Source organism: Strigops habroptila, chromosome 2, assembly GCF_004027225.2.
Source record: "Strigops habroptila isolate Jane chromosome 2, bStrHab1.2.pri, whole genome shotgun sequence".
NCBI classification, from domain to species: Eukaryota; Metazoa; Chordata; class Aves; order Psittaciformes; family Psittacidae; genus Strigops; species Strigops habroptila.
This window is the reverse complement of record NC_044278.2, coordinates 99,190,044-99,211,803: the sequence shown is the minus strand read 5'-3', so window position 1 is coordinate 99,211,803 and position 21,760 is coordinate 99,190,044. Positions and strand designations below refer to the sequence as shown.

At 35.4% G+C, this 21,760-nt stretch overlaps 1 protein-coding gene across 7 annotated transcripts in view; it reads left to right on the top strand.

Annotated features, from left to right (window-relative positions):
- NBEA (neurobeachin) overlaps window positions 1–21,760 on the top strand; it is a 508,722-nt gene that overhangs the window by 445,376 nt on the left and 41,586 nt on the right. For all 7 annotated transcript variants that reach the window (XM_030475974.1, XM_030475972.1, XM_030475969.1 and 4 more), the window contains 2 exons: window positions 5,283–5,435; window positions 13,608–13,775. In XM_030475974.1, the coding sequence (XP_030331834.1) occupies window positions 5,283–5,435; window positions 13,608–13,775 (321 nt within the window). The remainder of the gene's footprint in view (window positions 1–5,282; window positions 5,436–13,607; window positions 13,776–21,760) is intronic.

Genomic DNA, 21,760 nt, shown 5'->3' with positions numbered 1-21,760 from the left:
AACCTTAAAGTGAATTATATTAGAAAAGTGAAAACGTCTGGGTTGGATTTGATTTCATTGGGAGTCCATAAAATGGTATACCCTTAGCAAAACATATTAAAGAGAAACGTCAGATTTGAAGCAAGTGGTGTACAATTATGATAGTGTTAATAGTGGTCCTCTATCACCCCAAGACATATTTTTAAAGTTTAATTTCTCAGCAGCTTGGATTTGTCACAGGCTTGTAAATTAGAAAATGCATTTGGGGATGTTTTCTTATATGAAGACACAAAGCATATAATACTGTTAACTATACCTTGGGGTTTTAGTATAGCTATTAAAATAAACTAGAGATTGCATTTACAGACAAGAAATGTCTGTTATAATATTCATTTTACCTTTTTTTTACACCCCTCAGTAACTTTATTGCATCATTCTTCATCTGAGAAGAGCCAAGCTTCTCGGGCAGTTTGAAAGGTAGCTGACTATTAAATGATAGAAAACTAACCTGTCTTATTAGAAGTGTGAATCAAAGGAAAGCAGAGGAGGTTACCAGCTTGTGAAATGTCAAGGACAACTAGACAGAAATTACTGCAAATAGATTTAGATCACTAGAAGCCCTATTTTTATTAACTCTTTGAACTCTAGATATTTCTTGTGGTAAGAAACTACCCATGACAGGTTATGTAGTCAGAAAGATTGATTTAGAACCTTTTGATATGTTTTGGCAAGAGCAAAGAAATCAATAAAATTTACTGAATTGCATCAGTTAATGCAAAATTATATATCAGCTGAATGACTTACAATAACAATATGCACTTAAAATGCTCAATTGGTCCGTAACTATTTAAAATATACCATACTTTTTAAAGGTATTGGTCTTTGGTGTCTTTTTTCTTTGCATTCCCTCATTTTATGCTTGCAAACTGCTATAACTTCTGGGAAAGATTTTATGTTGTTATATTTGATGTTTTTCTTCATGTCTTTACACTGGCTGAGTCAATGTTTGTAGTGTAGGAAGAAAGTATTTTGAGATTTGTCTTTCACGAACATTTGTAGCTTGAAATATAACTTTTCAAAATCATGGTAGCTTCAAACAAGCATTCCTTTGCGTAGACCTGGCTTTGCATCGACCTTTTACCACTAGTGCCACTGAAGGTGTAGTAAGAGTTTTAAGGATCCACTTATCAACTATTCTGTCTGTCAAGTGGAAAGCAGATTGGGAGACAGAAGGTCCTCTGTGTCCCATCCCTTGGTGTAAATACCATCCTTGCGATAAATTTTTCCCCTTCTGATTTCTGAGTCTCCTTTTCCCTATCTTCGGGGCGAATTTAACAATAACCCTTCTAAAGTATGGAGCTGGTGATTTATGAGAAGCTGTGTTGTATGGTGAATTACACTGTGCGTAAAAATGAATGAAAAATAGCAGATGCTGCCAGAAAAGCATGCAATCTTAATCTCTGATCTAAAGACCACCGAAGTTGATAAAAACATTTATTTTGGCTTCTGTGTGATGAACATGTGACAAAATATAATAAGGCCAAAGTATATATAGGAGTAAATTAAGTGATGCACTGTATAAGAATAATTCTGCTGGATATTTGGGGAGATTAAAATCGTATTTTACATATCTGTAAATAAAACTTAAGCAATGTGGCGATACGAAAGGTAAGATCATTGTCTTTTATTTGGACTTGTAGGAGCTGAAAGGCTGTAAAGCTGTAGGATAATGCTTTCCAAACGTTTAATAGACTATGCAAAGAGAAAACAGTAATTTGGTCTCTGTATGTGGGATGGATTGATAGCTAGGACAAGGGAAAATGGGCTTAGATTGTATAATGAATGATTCAGGCCAGGTGATAGGTAAAAATTCCTCAGGTGAAAAATACTGAAATCAGTTGATGGAAGGATTGTGGAGTTGCTGTCACTCAAATTCTTGGACAACAGGGTAGACAGATACCTGGCAGGAAAGTTGGTATAGCCGAACCGCTTCTGGAATGGAGGGATGGGCACAGTCGCCTCTCCAAATGTAACCCTGAAACAAATATTTGAGGTGTCTGTTCTCTGTCCTTAACACGAAAACCACCAAAAGAGCTGTCTCTCTCTAGCCATAATCTTTGTTAGAATATGAACTGGCACAAACCCACTTAGGAAACAAAGAAAAAGAGCCAAACTCTGGTGAAGAAAAATGTAAATAGGTTTCAAAAACAACTCTAGCCCTTGCTAGTGTTATCCTTTCCCTCATTCTTGTGTTCATTCTTGCAACTTTCAGTTGCTTGTTGTTTAAAGATATTCTCTGCAGCCCTCAGTTGTCATCTTACTGTCTCCTCTGAGGTTCACTCATATCTACTTCTTCCTTTTCCCAGCAACCTTCCAGAGTCCACCCTTGCTGCCTGCATTGTCCTTGATAATCCTTCCTCTGTCTGCCTCTCGCAGCTTGTACTTCTCCTAGCGAAGCATGCTCGGGGGCTCTGGGGAAGGGAATCTTCACCTTTCCATCCTCACCTGGCGCCTGCCATTGGCATGAGGTAGAAGCACAGCTGCTTCGTTTTTTTTTCTCAGCAGAATAAAAAATGAACACATAAAACCAAACCTTGCTATTACAGTTCTCCAAATCAGTTGTATTTTCTATGCTTCTAAGTAGCTAAACACGCATTTTGAAGATTTTTCCAAATATCAGCAAGTTCATACTTACAGGCTGCCACAAGTTTTCATAGTGGTTCTCTGTTTTAGTATATGTTCATTTATTCTCTAGAAATGAGAAGGGGATGAATTGTTCATATCTCAAGGAAAGGTTCAATTTGTGCTAAATAGTACTCAAATAAGCACAAAAAATTGCAGGCTGCACTAAAAGTAACACTGAAGAGAATCCTGAGATTATAACATAGTTGGTTTTTTTTTTTTTTTTTTAAATGCTATGTTTAGTTTCGTTACTTTGACTAAAAACTAAAATTGAATTAACAGGAGATTTGTAACTGAAAAGATTAGGGTTCTAGAAAGAGTGTTATTTGAAAAACATTTAGATGTCTGGCACTGTTTAGTTTCCAGAGCATAGGAATAAGACAGGTCAAAGTAAACATATACAACACAATAAATCTTATGAAGAAAGTTAATCACATGCTTTCTATTTATTCTATTTCTATTTATGTTTTGTGCTGTACCAGGCAAAGGAACATTAAATTACACTGAAAGCAAATAGCAACAAAGATAAAATTACTAAATGGAAATACCATTAAAAATACTTAGTGATTTAGATCCCTTTGTTTCAAGATACCCCTGAAATCAGAAGGTTAGTAGAATTCAGTTAAACGCTAGATGTGTCTCTGAGTAGCACAAATCTTTCAGATATGTTAGATGTAAAAGTTCACAATTAGATCCTAGAACATTTAAAGCTGAAAAAGGAAATATAAGAGTTAAAGTATCTTTGATGGAATCAAAAACTGCTTGCTATTTGACATTACAGGTTAGTACCATTACACCACCATGTTGCATACAAAATGGTAATAATTAAAAAACAGTGGTATGTTTTTCAAGGTTTCTGTACAAAATAGAAGTAAATTTTGCTTTTTTCCTTTAATAAATTCTGTTCCATTTGAATATTAAATTTTAATTTAATTTTGACTTATTAATATTTCATCATTCCGAGGTCCTTATACATTTTTCTTTAAGGCAATGCTTTTAGTTTGTCAGTGATTTGTATGGTAGCCCATGTTGGGTTGTGGCCAGCTGTTAGTCCCAAGTTACTAGAACTTTGTTGAGCTCTAGAAAGATTAATGTCTGGTTTTCTCCTACTGTGAGGATCATTCATTCTTCTTTGGGTTCCATTAGAGAAAGCCAAAGGGCTTCCTCAGGAGCCTGAGAGTTAGTGAATCCTGTCTAGGGGAGAGGGGCAAAGGTTATTTTTAGAAATATTCTGAGTATATTAGAGGTATATAATCAAATTTAAGATTGTCAGTAAAATAATATTTTTTCTTTTATAAGATATTGAGGATTGCTTTTAGTTTGGCTTTGCTCTAGCTGCTCTTTTATTATTTACTGCGTGTAATACTTTTTAATTTTTTTTGGCTTTTTGAAATTACGGCTTGTTTCAAAATAAGCTATTCAAGCTTAAGCATGTCTCACTTGGTTAGTGTTTTGCACTGGTAAGGTTTTGATTTGCATTGCATTTAAGTCTAATCTGAGTTCAGACTGGTTTTAACATATTAAAAATGATGTAAAGAAGCAAGTAAATTGCTTCCCTAAACATAAATATTATCTTTTTCTCTAAATGAGTATATTTGAAAGGACCATCTATGCTTTAACTGCTCTATTCTGTATAGTTGCAGATCAGCTTTAATTAGATAAATTTGTGTCTGCAGTGATTTTTTTTTTATGCTTCTCAAGTCTGCAGCCTTTGAAAGGACCACAGAGAGATGCAGGTTTCAGGTGCTGTGTCATCAGTTTTGATCATGTTACACAACTGAATACCATAATGCTTTTAACAATGTAATTTAGTGAATTTAATCCACATCTGGATATTAGAAAAGAGATAGCAGGCTTTAAAGCTTTTTGTTATTGCAGTTCAATACTTACTGCTAAAATAATAGACAGCAACAAATGGCAATATTTATTATGTGAAAATGCATTTTTGTTTAGCTACCCTGGAAATTGGGAAAAACTTCACACTAACTTATCTATAATGTGTTAATATACTGCAGATGATCTTTGCTACTTAGTGATCTTTCACATTTTTTATATCATGTGTTTGTTCTAAGGACATTTTTTTGTACTGATTTTTTTTCCTCCATGCATTTTTAAATTTTTCTTACAGTAGAAAAATAAATTCACCATGAATTCTTCGTCCTTATATAGGTAATCAAATAGCCATATTTTCTTATGCAATTAAAGAGTATAGAGAAAGTAAAATCGAGACAGTGTTGTATCAGGAACTTCCCCTCCCTTAAGTATTTTAGTTAAATAGCAATTAAAAAATATGACATTATTTATAATATTGAAGGCTTAGCATACAGTTTCTCCTACCTGTTATCCTGAAAAGTTGTCCTTTATTGGTATGCACTGCTTTTTGAAAGTTATACTTTTCATATAAACAGATATGGGAAAAACAAAGATTGACTATTTCATTATGAAAAATATGTTTGACTCTAAGTACAAGAAAACAGATTATAAAATTCTTAAACAAGTGCACAGAAAACATAAGCAAAACTAGGAAAGCTTTAATTTGTATAGCAGAACCTGATTCTGGCAGCACTGTTTAGTATCTCTGTATAAATGTGAACTCTCACTGTGTGTTTTCTCCATGCTAGGAGTTAATTCCAGAGTTTTACTACCTACCAGAGATGTTTGTCAACAGTAATGGCTATAATCTAGGAATCAGGGAAGATGAAGTTGTTGTGAATGATGTTGATCTCCCCCCATGGGCCAAGAAGCCTGAAGACTTTGTCCGTATCAACAGGATGGTAAGCTGCACTTTAGCCTAAGTAAAGAGTTCTCTGTTTTAGCAAGCTAAACTAAAGCCATATTTCACCTCTGTAGAACTAGATTTATAGAAATAAAATGAAAAGTGAAGGAGAATTTGCATTCTGTCTTGCTTGACAGAACATTTTAGTTTAGAGTGGATTTTCCTTCCGTGTGCCCAAATCATGGAAAATGAAATTCACTTACTTGTTCTCTCATGAGAAAGCATCAGATGGGCATGAGCTGGACAATACAGGATAGCCTGAAGAATATGTCTGTTCCTCCTCACCACTTTCTACATAAAAAAATAAAGGGTTATTATAAATGCTGGTATCTTGCAAGATATATTGTATTCCTTACTTGACTGAAGCTATGCACTTCCTATTCATCGAAGGTGAGCTGAAAGTGTAGAAACATGAACATAAGCCAGTAACTGCAGTCTCTGAAGGAATTTTGCTCTGATGTAAATCACCATGAAGTCTGCAGAATTTAAGCATGAAAAACATTTATCTATATTGTACATTTTTTGTTTAATTTGATAGATAATGATTTTATTAATGATAGAGGTAATATGCACATATGCTTCTTGTATTTTTTAGGAAAAACAAGGTATATTCTGATATTTTGGCCAGGAATAGTTCAATTTAAGGTTATGTTCTGGAAACAGATCTTCCTTAAAGTCATATTGCTTGTCTTGCTTATAGAGTTAGGACTATATGTTGAATAAGCTATGGGTTTCCATACAGTTGCAGAACTGTTTAGCTTGTGCATTATTCCATACATACTGCTTTTGTAGTAGCATTGTAAGTAGGTCTGGCAGTGTTGTGTTTCTTCGAATCACTTTGGCAAATTAATTTCAAGAACTGCCTGTTTAAAGAAGTCCTTCGGGACTTGAAAGAAAAAGTAGCCATTTAAAATTCAAAAGAATAGAATAATATTATAAAAATAAATCTCTTCCTAGATGTGTATGATTTAGAAGCGTCCTCCATTTAGAAGAGTAAATGGTTTGATATATGTACAGCAGTCTCCTAATGAAGTAATGGCAACCTCATCACTTGGGACATTTGAAATGCACTTCCCAAAGTATGAGAAATGTGTTCCAGGGAGTAGTCCTTTGTTGGCAGGACGAAGCTGAACAACATTTTCCTCCTTTGTTTGGCTGATCTCTCTTATAGATACATGTATTGTAACATTATTTTTAAAAACAAGTAATTGTCACAGCTGGTAGCAATAAATTCAATTTTACTAGCAAATATGGAGATTGCCTCAAAGGATCACTACACTCCATTCACATTCTCAAGTGTGGGATGCACAGTCACGGGTACATGTCTCCAGAGTGCCCATGTTGCTGCACAGAGCCCTTTTTTGGATTGTGGTTGTGGCTAAACCTGAACTGGGCCCAGGAGTAAGAACACTAAAGTTGACCAAGAGGTTTAGTTTTGACATTTGTAAGAACAGAAGTGTGATACTTTAGTGAAGAAGGATAAAAAAGCTGCCAACTATTTGGGAATATAATGAGAAATGCATATTAATGACTCCTTTTGGGAAATTTTGTAAAGAATATTTGTTCTTGTATCCTAAATTGTGTTTTCTCCATCTTTCCACAAAGATGGAATGAGTAATAGGAGGATAAAAGGCACTGTGACATGAGATCACTTGAAGAAAAGTGCCAGCTTTAGTTTATTTAATTTCTCTCATGTAATTTCTGCTTTTTTGAAAATCACATAGGAGCTCTCTACAGAAATGTTTTGTGCTGTTGAAGAAAATAACTGCTTGCATGAATTTAGAGTATAACATTAATGATCCTCCAGGACTATACTTTCAAGAAAGGCTGATAGTTAAAAGCTGGAAATACCTTTTAAATTTTAAGCTGTAATAGCACTAAGGACTGATTCCATACATGTGGAATTATGCTCAGACTGCCAGGAGACAGACAAACTCATGTTAAGATTCGGGTAGTGTTAGAATTACAGACTTCAACTAATTGAGTACTTTGCAGCTTTCTAAAATCAGAAATTGTCTCATTTATGTATCATACCCTTCCTACACTGTCTTTCACTCCTGTCCCCACAGATGTGAGCATCATGCCGTTATTACAGTTTTGCCTGGAGGCAGTTTCTGCATGGCCTTTATTCACCCCAGCATCTACTTTTAGCAAAGCATCATTAGTAGTTAAAATTTAGTTCTACACAGATATATGCTATCTTCAAGTGAGCAGTCTGATGATATTCACAAATGATAATAAAGTTGAGAATTGCCTAGAAAACAGGAGAAAGAGGCACAGATTTATTTGACTTAGATGCAGAAAATACACTGAAAATCACCTTGAGAGGAAAGAATTAAAGATATTCAATAGGAAACAAACGAAGTCTGGAAACAAAAATAGTACCAAAACCAGAGCAGTAGCGAGGGGAAGGGTGGCAATGATCAGCAATTAGATTAGATAAAACTCTGTAATTCTCTATTCACCAGAAATAAGTGTATTTTGATGCCATCTGTGGAAAATCATTGCATCACAGAGGAGGTGTACCTGTCTATGGTCCTTTTGAGACTGCACCTGGAATATTGGATTCACTTCTGGGAGACTAGATGATAGAAGAAGTATTCACATTTGGACGGAGTTCAGAGGATAGAAATTGAAGTGAATAACTTAGGGATGTTTAAAGAGTGTGATATATACATAGGGGGGTTTATAAAGCTTATTGTAAAATAGCAAGTAGCTAAAGCGGGATAATCCCTGTCAAGAAAATGCAGATAGTGTGTGTAATAAGTAGTAATGGAATTACATTTTGAAAGTGTAGTAGTTTGAGTGTGTAATAATTTTTCAGAAAAACTTCCTCACATAGGGTTTTATTAGTGCATCCAGCAAACTGCCAGTGCACGCTCTTTTTGGTCACTGGAATTGTACTGGTCAAAGTAAGTAACAAATATAAGGGGATTGGAAAATCTGACATTCCCTACCGCATGTCTGTTCCGTGTTTTGAACCAGGCAACAGATGTATTACTCAGTTAGGTCATCCTCAGGCCAAGCTTTGGCTGTTATACAAGAATCTATCTTGAGAAAAAAACAAAACCTCTGGGTGTGGTGCTGACGTGTAAAACACAGCAAGCTTGTGCAACTCTGGAATTTCTACAGCAACTTAGCAAAGCAAGTAGAGAACATGTTTACAGGAAAGCCACAGAAAACAGAGGAGTATTTCACGTGAGCATTATCCTGATCCCTTGTCTAATGAAATCAGCAGTCATCATTTAATTTCAGTGGAAAGGATCATGTGTAATACTGTGGAACATATAGTGGGATCTTGTTTTTCCTTAGCTGACATTATTTCCTTCAGTTCATACATAGTTTTTGCTTGCTGCAGGCACATATAATGTGTAATTTTATGTGGGAGTAAATACGAATCCTTATATACTTGCACATTTATGAATGTAAACATTTTCTTTAAATAACATCAAGAATTTCAGCATTCATCCTGAGACTTACCAAAGCAAACAGGGAACGGCCTAGAAAATATCACAGAGACACAGTGGCATAAATCAATGTAATTCAACAAAGTGGTTAACAAGCTTTACTAAAATTCTGTGCAAATTAATAAGTGGCAGGCAGGAATTTGGTGTTGTTTTATATGATTGTTCAGCTGGGTGTTTTACACTTCTAACTAAACACAGAAATGGAAGTGGAAATGGTTTTCCATCAAAATAGATTCTTTTAAACTTGTGAAAATTAGACTTGTTATAAAGGCTGGAAAAGAGATTCAGTCAAGTTACTTTTAAGACTTTTTGCAGTAGCTTCTAAAGCAGTCAGTGTATAGATCAGGGGTTGTTGTAGCGGTTTTATTTATCCATACAAAGCTAGACTGATTACTACAGAGTTACTCATGAAACATTAATAAAGCACTACGTTCAATGCTAACATGATTATGGTCTGACCTCAGCGATGGCACAAAGGACAGAGGCAGAAAGTGTCCCTGATAACATTACCCTAATGCTGGGCTCATCAATCATAATCTCCCAGTTTACCAAGAAAAAAAAAAACCCCACGCATAAAACCTTCCACAGATGTGCATCTGTAGTCCTACTCAGCCTCTCAGTCCCCACAGACTTAGAGGAGTCCTGAGAGCCAGAAATAGAACAGATTCAGTCAGTAAGTCAAGCATGTTAAATCAAGGCAGGGAACACCACTGTGAAACACTGAAGCAGAGCTTTTATAATAAGCATTCTTCAGTTTTGAAACAAAAGATGCAAGATTGTGTAATTCAAAGTTAATTATAATGATATTTTCATTATGGCTTATGCACATATTATATTACAAATTACAGTGTTGAGTAAAATGCATTCACTGTAAATTATATTTTTGAGAGACTAAACGGTGTCCTGTTTTTGTTATACATATTTTGTTCCAATTACATAACTGTTACTAAGATTGAATTTTCTTTCTGTCTTTGAAATGATTTATTTGCACTATTCTGCTGCTGCCAGTTACATTTTTGTCCAGTTCCCTGGCTATTCAGAAGCATGCATAGTATTTCATAATTAAAAAGCTTCTTGAATAGTCATTAGAAACATCTATTATGAAATCTCTGTGCTATGAGGTTCTGGAAGATTTATCTTTTCTGCTCACTATTCAGCAGCAGTTGATGTTCCTTTTTACCAGATAAGCAGTAGATAAGATTTGATATTACTTCTTCAGTAGTAGCTTTGATTTTATTTTGTGTATTGCCAAGGTTTGTCATCAATGCAATTAAAACTTGTTCAGCTAATAGGGGTTTCGATGGAATTTGGAAATGGCAGTGCTCACATAAAGGATCAGTTTCTGTGCAGGCATCTCTGAATAACCCAGATCTGTAGAATGCACTTTTGTCACTTTTATGAAAATATTCCTTTGTTTAGACAAACATAACTAATTTCAGATATTAGTATTGCCTGGTTTATTTAATGACAAGAATCGAAGATTTTACTCCACAGTCAGTGCAGAAAATGGTAAATGAGTCAGAGAAATACTAGGCAGAGAGAATCTGTACATTCAGTGGCTGCAGAGGAGCATGAATGTGAAGGGAGAGAAGAAAACCCCACCCAGTTGATGAAATAGCTAATGGTCTGTTATTGGGCAGACCTACAAAACTGAAGTGTCTCAGAGTAGTTTTAAGAAGATTTTTTTAAACATACTGAATAGAAGTTAATAACAAGATACTGTAGCAGGAGTTCTTGGAGAGACAGACAGCATATAGCTATGCAGGGAAAGGAAACAAGGCAGGAACTGCAGAAACAGGAGGGGCAGGTGCAGCTGTAGTCCAGATGAGGGGCAGCATCAGAGCTTTCCTCTGCTCTGGATACACAAAATACCCAGGCAACACAAAACATTGTGTCAGAAAGAGGTTGGAATAGAATATTTTATTAATCCAGAACTCTTGACACTTTACACAGCACTTAGTGTGCATAAAAATAAAAATGCCTCCTGCTGGAATCTCTGTAAAAAATAATTTTAACATCAAATTAGGATGAGTGGAAAGTGTGCAGTGTTCATACTGCACAAAGGTCTGAAAACGGCTATAGTGACTGATCCCACCAAGCAGCAAGTTGGCTTATATTGACTTTATTTAGTTTAAACATAAACATAAGCTTACTAATACCTATTTATATTTTACAGCTGCTACAGGTCAGATTTTCAGCCTGTGGAACATGTGTGCATACACTTGCGCCTGCAAACACACAAAAACCACAGTACATTTATTTCAAAATTTATATACATAAAAATATATATATGTATATACACCCTAGATGTATAATAACCCTTGTGGTTTACCTGTTAGCAGTAAAAGTCACTCCATTGAAAACAGTAACTCAAAAGATTCCTTCCTCAAAACAAAATCCATGAAAAAATACTGACTCAAATGCTATTTGAAAATGAAGCCTTAATAACAGTGGTTCAAGCAAGTTCAATTTGAGAATGCCTGAATAAAACTGTTTTCTGTATACTTCAGTTATAATGGAAAATAAGCTGGATATTATCTCATTTCTGTTTAACAGTAAGAATTTTTAAAAAACATAAATAATGTTATCTAATTATATAAGTAATAATTATTGTTGCTTTTCTAAAAAAAAATAAAATAACTGTTTCCTTATATGTCACATTAAAAATATGCTCAAAAAAATAAGCTCCCAATGTTTTAAAGGCAAAATATTCTTGAAAAATACTGTTCTTTAGGGCTATCAACAGCCTAATTTAAGGATATTACTGTTATCTTTTTCTGTATGTTGTTGCTACTGTATCTACAAATTATTTTTTACACAGAAAATTCCCTCACCCTATTCCCTGCTGAGCATTGCATATTCTTGAGAAACCAAACAATGTATTGTTGACAGTGAACAGCTCATAAATTTTCAGGAGGCACTTACATGGAGGGGAAGCAGCCTTTGCATTAGAGCAAATTAGGGAGAGGATTCTGCAAGTATCGCATGAGTAGTGTTGCAGAAGTACTTGGGAGAAACACAAGCTAATCAGGTCATACCTGATATTAGAAGCTTTCTCCTGACTAAAACACACATCAGGAGCCTTGTCCCCACTGAGGTCCGGGTAGGACTTTGTGGCCTTTTGGTGGCCCGTTCTTGAGTGCACCCTGCATATTGTTTTTGCCCAGCACTATACCTCACAGGACACCCCAATATGGGGAGACCATGAACTTCACACAGCACCATCACAGCCTGCAGCTGGAGACTGTGTAGTGTTAAGGCCCATGCAGAACCGCTCTCCTTCACAGCTCTGGTTCCTCTCTCCACCTTGCCCTCTGGTCTCTGCCCCAAATCCCACACCATACCAGTCTTCCACCACACTGTGCCTGGTACAAAGCAATGGGCACAAACTGAAACACAGGAGGTTCCCTCTGGACATCAAGAAACACTTTTTTACTGTGAGGGTGAGCAAGCACTAGCACAGGTTGCCCAGAGAGGTTGTGGAGCCTCCACCCTTGGAGATATTCAAAAGCTGTCTGGGTACAGCCTTTGACAGCCTGCTGTAGATGGCCCTCCTTAAACAGAGGGGTTGGACCAGGTTATCTTCAGAGGTCGCTTCCAAACAGCCGTTCTGTGATTCTGTGGTTTTTCTTTTTACAGCAAAAGTTAGTTCCTAGGTCTGACAACTGAACTGCACTTGTTCTGATTGAAGGGAATTAGGTATATGACACCATACAAAATCAGGACTGTGATGGACATGTGATCAATGACATGTATAAAAACTTGCTCAATGAACCATAAATCTTTGTTTTAACACCAGTTCCTGTTTATCACGGTTCTTCTCTGAAGGTAGCATTAGGAAAGAAGGAACAAGTGTGTCAGGATGCCATCTTTATAGGAGAATGATTTGTGTATCCAGATACAGGATCGGGGAAACTAAGATAGGTAGAGGGGTATGAAGAAACTGTATAATGCCTTCAGCTTTCGAAAGCTCCAATTCAGGCAATGGTATGTTCTAAGGATGCCAGTCATGTCTGATAAAGGCACATTGGTTGGATCAGGTTCAGTGGTAATACTATCATCATTTCCTTTGTCTGGGAATAATCTCTTTCCATATGTTGAGCAAAGGAATAGTAATCTTTGAACCCATTTTTAAACTAAGTAGTCACGGACTGTGTTTTCTCTAGTAAACCAATGTAATGTCAAAAATGAGTATGAAAAATGCTTTTCGCCTTTGAGAAATCAGTCACAATTTACACATGGAGTTCAGAATCTTATTTTGCTGATACAGCTTCTTAATCCTCAATTTTCCATTTTAGATTTAAGACTAATAACTGCTAGTTGTAAAATGAGTTGGAAGATTGGTTTTTTTGAAATTGTTTTCCCATTTTCATATTTTTTTCTTGACAAATTACCTAACTTACTAGACAAGCCCAAAAAAATGAATAATTAAAACCCTCGCAGCTAGGAGAAACCCAGTAGCTGAGAAGAAAATTAGCATGATATAAAACTGAAGCAAAGAATAATATATTTTTAGTATTTCTCTGAATATAATTAATTCTGGTTTTCAATGTTTGAAGGATTTCAAATATATCAAATAAGCCTGAACAGGAAATGTAATGATATCCATTATGTTTCCTCAGTTAATCGGAAAAGGTAAGACATAATTTAAGCATGAAATTGCAAGATAGAATTTACTTCCTAACTCTGAATTTCACTTGCAGGCCCTGGAAAGTGAATTTGTATCATGTCAGCTTCATCAGTGGATTGACCTTATATTTGGCTACAAGCAACGAGGACCAGAAGCAGTGCGTGCACTCAATGTTTTCCACTACCTAACATATGAAGGCTCTGTGAACCTGGACAGTATCACTGATCCTGTCCTCAGGGAGGTAGGTGTTTACTGCCATTTCATTCTAAAACCTGCTGTCATCTCACAAGAAATAGTACTGTTTCCATCTTTTGCTGCTCAAGAAAATTGTTCTGTGTGACTTGATTCAGAACTTGGGCCCTAAGTGACTTCGGAGGCAAGTACTACTAAACCAGCAATAAAACACATATCTCAAAGTATTTTGTTTGCTTGAAATTACTAATATATTTAATGGTCAGTTATGATATGGGAAATTATGTATTGTATATTCGGTAATATCTATTCTTTAGATTTTAATAATTTTATTAATTTCATTAAGTTCAATTAGAACCGAAAAGCTGAAAGAAAAAGCTGTATCATAGTCATAGGGAAAAAAATGTAACCTTTTCAGTCAGATAATGTTGTTGAGAATATGTATCTGAATAAGAATATATTTGCTAGAGTGACAGTAGCAATTATTCATATTACTTTATGTTAATAACATAATCACATAAAGTATAATCAAACTCTTACCAATACAGAAAATGTTTGCTATGTTGTGCATGTATGTATCTGTGAAATATACATGTGTGCATGTATACAAGTGAGCATTTTAGTCAGTACATTAAAAAAAAATTGCACTAGCTATCCTGATACATTTCCTTCCAGTGACTATATTTGTTTTTAGTAAGATTATTAATTTGAATGATCATTTTCTAATATCATCTATTCGTTGGCTAAAACAATTGAAATTTGGTGAAAAGTGTGAAGAAGCAACAGCTGCTAGATGAGTACCGCTGTGATGAAGCTGTACACACAATCTTCCATTCCCCCAGATAGCTGCCATCTGCTGTATGCAAAACAGTAATAATTTATACATTGCCAGGCAATGGGTTTTTGTTTGTTTGTTTGTTTTCCAATCTTGGAGACAGAAATCTACAGATTTCAGAAAGAAATAGATTCTAGATTAGCATTCGTATGCAGCTAAATATTGGGTTTTGGCATGTTGCTTTTTAGTAGTGTGTTGTTGCATCTTGTTACATGTGATGCTTTTTGAGGAACATAACTAAAACAACATTTAGACCCCTAGCTTCCTAGAGCTGTTTTTTCACAGCACGCATTGCAAAGCTTATATTTTGTAAACAGTTAGTGTTTGATTAGCTGTAAGAATGGCTAGAATTGCTTTGATCCCACTGCCTCGAATATTTAATGTTAAAATCTGCATAATGGTTTTCTGGATTTAAAACTTTTGAGTACGAGAAGAATCAGTAAGGTACAAAACTGGATATACATGAAGGACAAATGCTTTTTAAAGTATAAAACAGGTGCCAAGAACCATAAATACAAGGGATTTGCATGGTTTCAGGTCCTGCTTTGCATGGGCAGACTCCTATGTCTTGACTGAGTCTACTCCTACACAGCAGTTTGTAGGATTGAGGTCTATCTGTCTGTCTGTGCACCTTATTTAACATCTTATGACATGATTAGACTCTTCAGCTGTTCTGTGGCTGTACTTACATGCATAACTTGTCATCAGAAATTTCAGGATATTCATGGAGATGTTTCTGTACACTCACTTGTACGTCTAACCTATGCCCTGTCAGTCAATAGGATATAAAACTCTTAGGCTATTTACACCATGCAAACTTCTAAAAGCACAACTTCATCTTCATTGCCACAAGTTAGGTTGGTAAATAAAATATATTGTTAGCAATGAGAAAGTAACATGTCTAGAAAACATGCATCCTCCTAGTTTTTATTATATATAGATAGCTAAACTTGTATGAATGCGTTTAAAAATAGCACACTTTCTCCTCCAAGAGATCTCAGACAATGGGGATTTGTGGTTTGCCATAAAAAGGTTAAAAAAATACTTTTTATTATTTTTTAAGAAGAAATTGCAATACACCTGTAAATATAGACAGATTTAGAGTCATCTTCTGTTTCCCTGAGCTCTATTTTTGAAACTAGCAGGCATTTGCTGGCCAGTAATAAAGCATTTCACATCTTGATGATCTAGTAGATCAAGTATTTAGATGTCGTGTTTCTGTTACAAATATGTGTATATTCTGTATAAATTGTTTTGTTGTATTTTTTGGCCGGGTGGTGGGTTTTGGTGTGGCTATTTTTTTATTTTATTTTTTTTTTACTTTATTCTGGCTTTTACTAGATATTCCAGAAAAGAAATTAAAAGCAAAAAGATCTTCTAAAAGCCTCTGAAAAACACTTATAAATACAGAAATATAAGGGTAGAAACACTAGCACTATAAAAAATACTACGTTATACAGTGGCAGGTGGTGGTATCTGGCATCTTAACTTAGAATCACTGCAATTTAAAATTAATTGAGCTTTACAGTTGTCCAGGAAAATGCATCTCTCAGTATCCAAATGCTCTTGATATGTATTGTCTAAATAAACTGAAACATTTTTGTTCTGTCACACAGAAATCAGTGAATGTTCTCAATAAATGGCTGTAAAATAAGCCAATCAATAGTACCATATTGGCAGGAGCCATTATCTGGCCAATGGGCTCAAATATGGCAGTAGCCTCCTCAAACTGTGGCCATAACTAAATTCATATTGAGCTGAGCCCCGGTAGAACCTGTCTATTGAAATCAGGCTCCAAATAAAAAAATCCTCGATTTAGGGGTGATGTATTAGAAAGACATTGTTTAAAATGACAGTGCACTGTTCATGCTATACTTTGGCCCTTTCACCTGTTGCTTGAGCACCTTACTTAACCACTGAGGAATACATTCTTAGCTGAATGAAGAATGGTAGTCACTTCAGTAGCATTCTTGCTGAAGCAAAACTAACAGTGGGATAACTCATGCCTGCCATTTTTTACATCTTTCTCACATGCATGGGGAGGCCCTGTAAGAACTCTCTACTATTTAACACTGGAAAAATGGCCATCCTGTGTTTTTGTTCTGTTTGGATCTATTTAGTAGAAGGCTCTCCACCTGGCTTACTTGCTTCATTTTCTATTTTATGAATTTGCAGTGGGTGAAACCGGAATGCTGGGATAGCATTGTTTTAGATAACTAGAGTCTATGAAATCATATATATCTGCCCCTGTAATAACTCTTTGGCAACTGAAGATCTGCACTGAAAATATACTGATTTCATTTAAACATACTGATTTTGATATTTCAAACAACTTTGTAATTTTTTGATAACACAAAAAATACTTGATCATTATAATTTATTTCAAGTAGTGCTGAAGGCAACATGAAAGTCCTGACTTATATGCTCCACAGAATGTGTAAAACTGAATTCTGGTTTTTAGATCTTTTATGATTAGATATTGGGAAATTCTTCAGTTCTGTCCGTTCTAATGGTCTCTTTTATTCTGCACCCTGTAATTCTTTTTTCATATTGGAATAAGGAGGAGAAAAAATGCGTTGCAAAATGAACATTTTTTTTCAAGCCCCAAATTATTCCTTTTTTTTAATTATTGCAACTTTTTGTATTCTATTTGTAAAATTTTCCTTTTTTAAAGTAAAAGCAATGAGGTGAAAGCTGAAACTTGAAGAACAGCTTAAGGATATTGATACATTCTTACTTGACAGGTGAAATCATAGTTGCAGCAAAAGCCACAGCAATTATAGCATTAAAATGTCAAGAAATTAGAGGTCAGAATAACAGATAATTTTCTTCCTTTTGTCACATTAAAAATTGACATTCTTTGACAGCACAGGATCTCTGGCTGAGAAAATTATGACAGCTTAACTCATCTTGTACTTGTAAAGCAGTAATTGATAATGAACTTTACCATGACAGTCTTCTCCTGTGGTGAAACATGACAGAACATCCCTGGTACAAAGCCTGTATCTCTTTTTAATATGTAAACAGTAGTTATATTGGACATTAGATGTTATTTGGAATTGTCTTTACTGTTAGTTTACATCATAATCCAAATTCTTTCCACTGGACAGATCTGGCTGTCTTCAGGGGCTTGATGCTGAGAATGCTAATGTATAAAGAACAGTATCAGAATTGTACTTTTTTTATCGTGCTTCAATGTTATTGGTTCACTTCTTTAGGCAAATATAGTTCCTCCTCTTGTTTTCTCCCAGAATGTGTATAGATTTTAGAAGCCTCATTTTTCCCAACCACCCGGAAATTTGGACACTCAGAAATCAATAGAATTAGGGCTTTTTTCAAGTTAGGAACTTGTTTCTGTATGACACAAAGTATTGTGACTGAAAGGGAACAGCACAGTTGTGCTGATCATGAGAAAATGCAACAGAAGAGTTAAAATTATTTTCAGTACTACCTTGTAGATTAAACACAAAATAGGGGGGCAGTCAATGCATAATAGATTAATCACAGGTAGTACTGAAAGCACATCTAGTGTGCAGAAAAGTACTATTTAGGTGTTCTGTTTATTTATTTAAAATAACAGCCAGATCTGTATTTCTTTTTTATTTCAGATGTTCAGCTTGTTTGTGATTAGAAATATTTTGAAAAAATCAAGTGAAACATTGTATTACACAGCTATTGGTTTGCACTAGACTTGAGGCTAACGTGTCATCCTCGTGTTCTTTGTAAGTTGCAAATACAGCTTAGCACTACAGTACGGTGACTTTCCTGTGGCTGCTGCATCTTCACCAAACAGTTGTATCCCCCCCATTCCAACAGGAATTGCAAGTGCACAGGAAAACAAAGCAGTGTGAAGCTACTGGACTCAGATACTTGTTCTGAGCAGCCACCTGTCAAAATACCTGAGCGTACTCGCAACTCACACAGCAAATTGAAAAATGATTAAAATTGCTAGTGCTCAACAGGCAGTTGCTGTGCCTGTAAACTAATCCTAGTAGGACAGTTTTTCTGGCAGCTAACAGAGCATATGGCCTATGCAATATTTATTTCTTTGGTGGTGACTAGATATTTAGCATATTTAAATAATTTGAGAAGTCATAATGATGCAGTAGTCTTGCAGTGCTTTTCAGCTACCCTCATTTCTGGGTTTTATTTTTCCTCTATATTTTCTTCTGTTATCTCTTTCTTTAATCTGACAGGAATAACAAAGCATCCCTCTGGATCTGCTATAGTGAAATATGCCTACAGGAAGCAGAGTAGATCACATCAGTTTTCACTTTTTTTTTTCTCCTTTCCTTTTTTCCCCCCTCTTTGCTGAAACACTCTTTGCTACTACAGAGGGCTGACATGATAGGGCTGTCAAGACTCAGCAAGATAGATATATCTTTAACAAAGGGAACTGGAATGCAACCCTTTCCCTGGTGGCCAAACCTGGCAAATTTATGAGGAAAAAATTAACACACTATTTTAATAGCACTATATAATGCTTTCAGGGTAACTCCAATCCTTGCAACCATGTGCTTGTTCTTGCTTTTGCTCGGAGTTAATCTTATTTAGTCTAATTTCATTTTTAACTTGTTAGATCTTTTTCTTCTGGGCGCCATTTCTTTGATGTGACAAGAATATCAAAACCACCCCTGTGGATCTGCTTGATTGAGTTGTACCCACAGCACTGGCCACTTACATGTTCAGTTGTGCTTAATTGCCTCCATACAAGGGACTGGTTTGTGCTTCCTTTCTAGGAGCAGTCCTGCTTAGGCATGAATACAGATAGTGGTGAAGTAAGTAGGAAGCTGTAAGTCATATCAATATCCACTTTTTTCAAAGTTAATTGGAGGAATCTGTATAGCAAGTACAGTTATTCAAGTAAAAGCCATCATCAAAATAGAAATTATTTTCTTAAATGCTAAGGCCTCAATTCTTCTTTAAGAAATATGTACTTGCATCAACTGTTGTTGATTTTTGTTGAGAAGTCAACACCACCTTCAGTCCCAAATACTGTGTTTCCCAGACATACAAAACAGGGATTTTTTTTTTCCCCCAAATTTATATTGGTTTGGGGAAAACCACCTTGATTAGTTTGTAGTATTTTTAGCCTGTGAGTCTGTTAGGTGTGCATTAAGACCTCATCAACAGAAAACTAAAATATTTTTATGTTTCACTCTGGGAGCATCCATGGATATAATAATTTCTATGTCTTTCTCGTGAGTTTTGGAGCTCAGTATCCTCTTCTGTAAATAGGAAAGGAAGAGTTTTTACTTGCTGTCATTTTGTTATGATAACTCTCTAGATCAGTGAGAAAAACACATGGATTTTTTGAGGGTAGAAGATACTTATTTCTGTAGGTAAAGATTCCTGCAGAAGACACTGAATACAGGAGGAGACACCTTAAATCAGAATATTCAATAAGGAATTAGTGTAAATTGCATCAGGTCAGTTACCACACAGTAATTGCCCAATTGTGTGCTCTTTTACTTGTTTCTTGTTCAGGGGAAAGGGCTTTCAGAAGTTGTTTTCTGCAGAATAACTGAAGCATTTGAACTGTTCATCCAATTTTACCGTGAAGTAACTTCTTGGGAATACCTACCCTAAATAACACAAGCCATTTATGACAAGGAGTCAGAAATCATAATCCGTTCTATAGGATTCCAAATTTAAAACATCCTTCTACCATTGCTTAAAACAATTTACGCGTAGATTCAACCATGCTATTTAGTAACTATTTAAGATAATTAATTCATCAAAAGAATACTAGGATGAGTTTGTAAATAACTCATAGCCCAGGAAAATGTCTCGACCTACTTTCAGTATTAGTTGGAATAAATTGCTTGACCAGTTCTCATCTACGTTAGAAATTCATATGCATTTTTTGCAGAACATCCTGGAGTCTTACCCAAACTGAGTTTAATGTTTTGCTGATATAAAAAGAACATGATTAACCACAATTGCTCTCTTTTATTGCAGAAATACATAAAATACAGGTCTTGTACATGAAAATTTCTTCTTTATTGTCTGATTATTTTGGTTTTCTCCATATGGATGACAGGTACCAATTATTGATTTTTAAAATTAGCAGCAAGGATTTTAACATATACTTAGAGTAATATTTTATGTGAGAGACAGAGAGAGATATGGGGTGAGAATTATTGCAGCTGATTGTAACAGAAATAGCTGGAAGGGGCTTCTTTTTTCCTATTAGGACAGATTTCAGTTATATTACACTGTCATTACCTCAGCATAAATTAACTATTATTCAAAACATTTCACACACAGCAGTTTATTGGAACAGATATTACTCAGTCTAAGTATCTAGTCATTCACTTAGAAAGATGCAAAGCTGAGCTTTCTAAATGTTTTAAACATATTGATAATGTGCCTCTTTAATGCCATTTTGAAGCCTGTATACAGTATATCTATATTATTGTTTTCAATTTATGTCAAGAACAAAGTGAAGTTTTGAAGAATGTGTTCTGGGAAATAATCCAAACAGAATTATTTCTTTCTAAGCTAAACCCTGAAAATAACTGAGCACATTTATTTTAAATGTAACAGCATAACCCGTTCCCAAAACTGAAATTCTAATATACACTGAAGCTTCATGAATACTATGTGTGACACCTTTCAGTATGTATGTTTTACCTACTTCCCTGTCAGTCCTTTTTTCCGATGTTAGTTTTGAAGGTTTGCCTATTCTCTGAGATAGTTCTTGTGTCCTGCAGTGGATAAATTGAAGGCTGGCAGATGGTTGGAGCCTCATCATAACCACAATTTGTAGTGAAGAGTATGTGCTTGGTAAATCTCAGTGCACCTTCTTAAGGTGGAAACAAGGCAGATGATTTATGATAGAAAGATAAAGCTGAGAGCAAAGAGATAAGCTAGCATTTACTTTCCATTCAGATAAAAAAGAAAGCCACTAATGCTATATTACCACATTCTTAACTTACTCCTTTTTATTCATTAACATGGAATGATTTTACTTAGGAGTTTTGCTTTCTTTTTGACAAAGCAGCAGTAGAACATAGAATCATAGAATCATAGAATCGTAAGGGTTGGAAAGGACCTTAAGATCATCTAGTTCCAACCCCCCTGCCATGGGCAGGGACACCTTGCCCTAAACCACGTGGCTCAAGGCTCTGTCCAACCTGGCCTTGAACACCGCCAGGGATGGAGCATCCACAACCTCCCTGGGCAACCCATTCCAG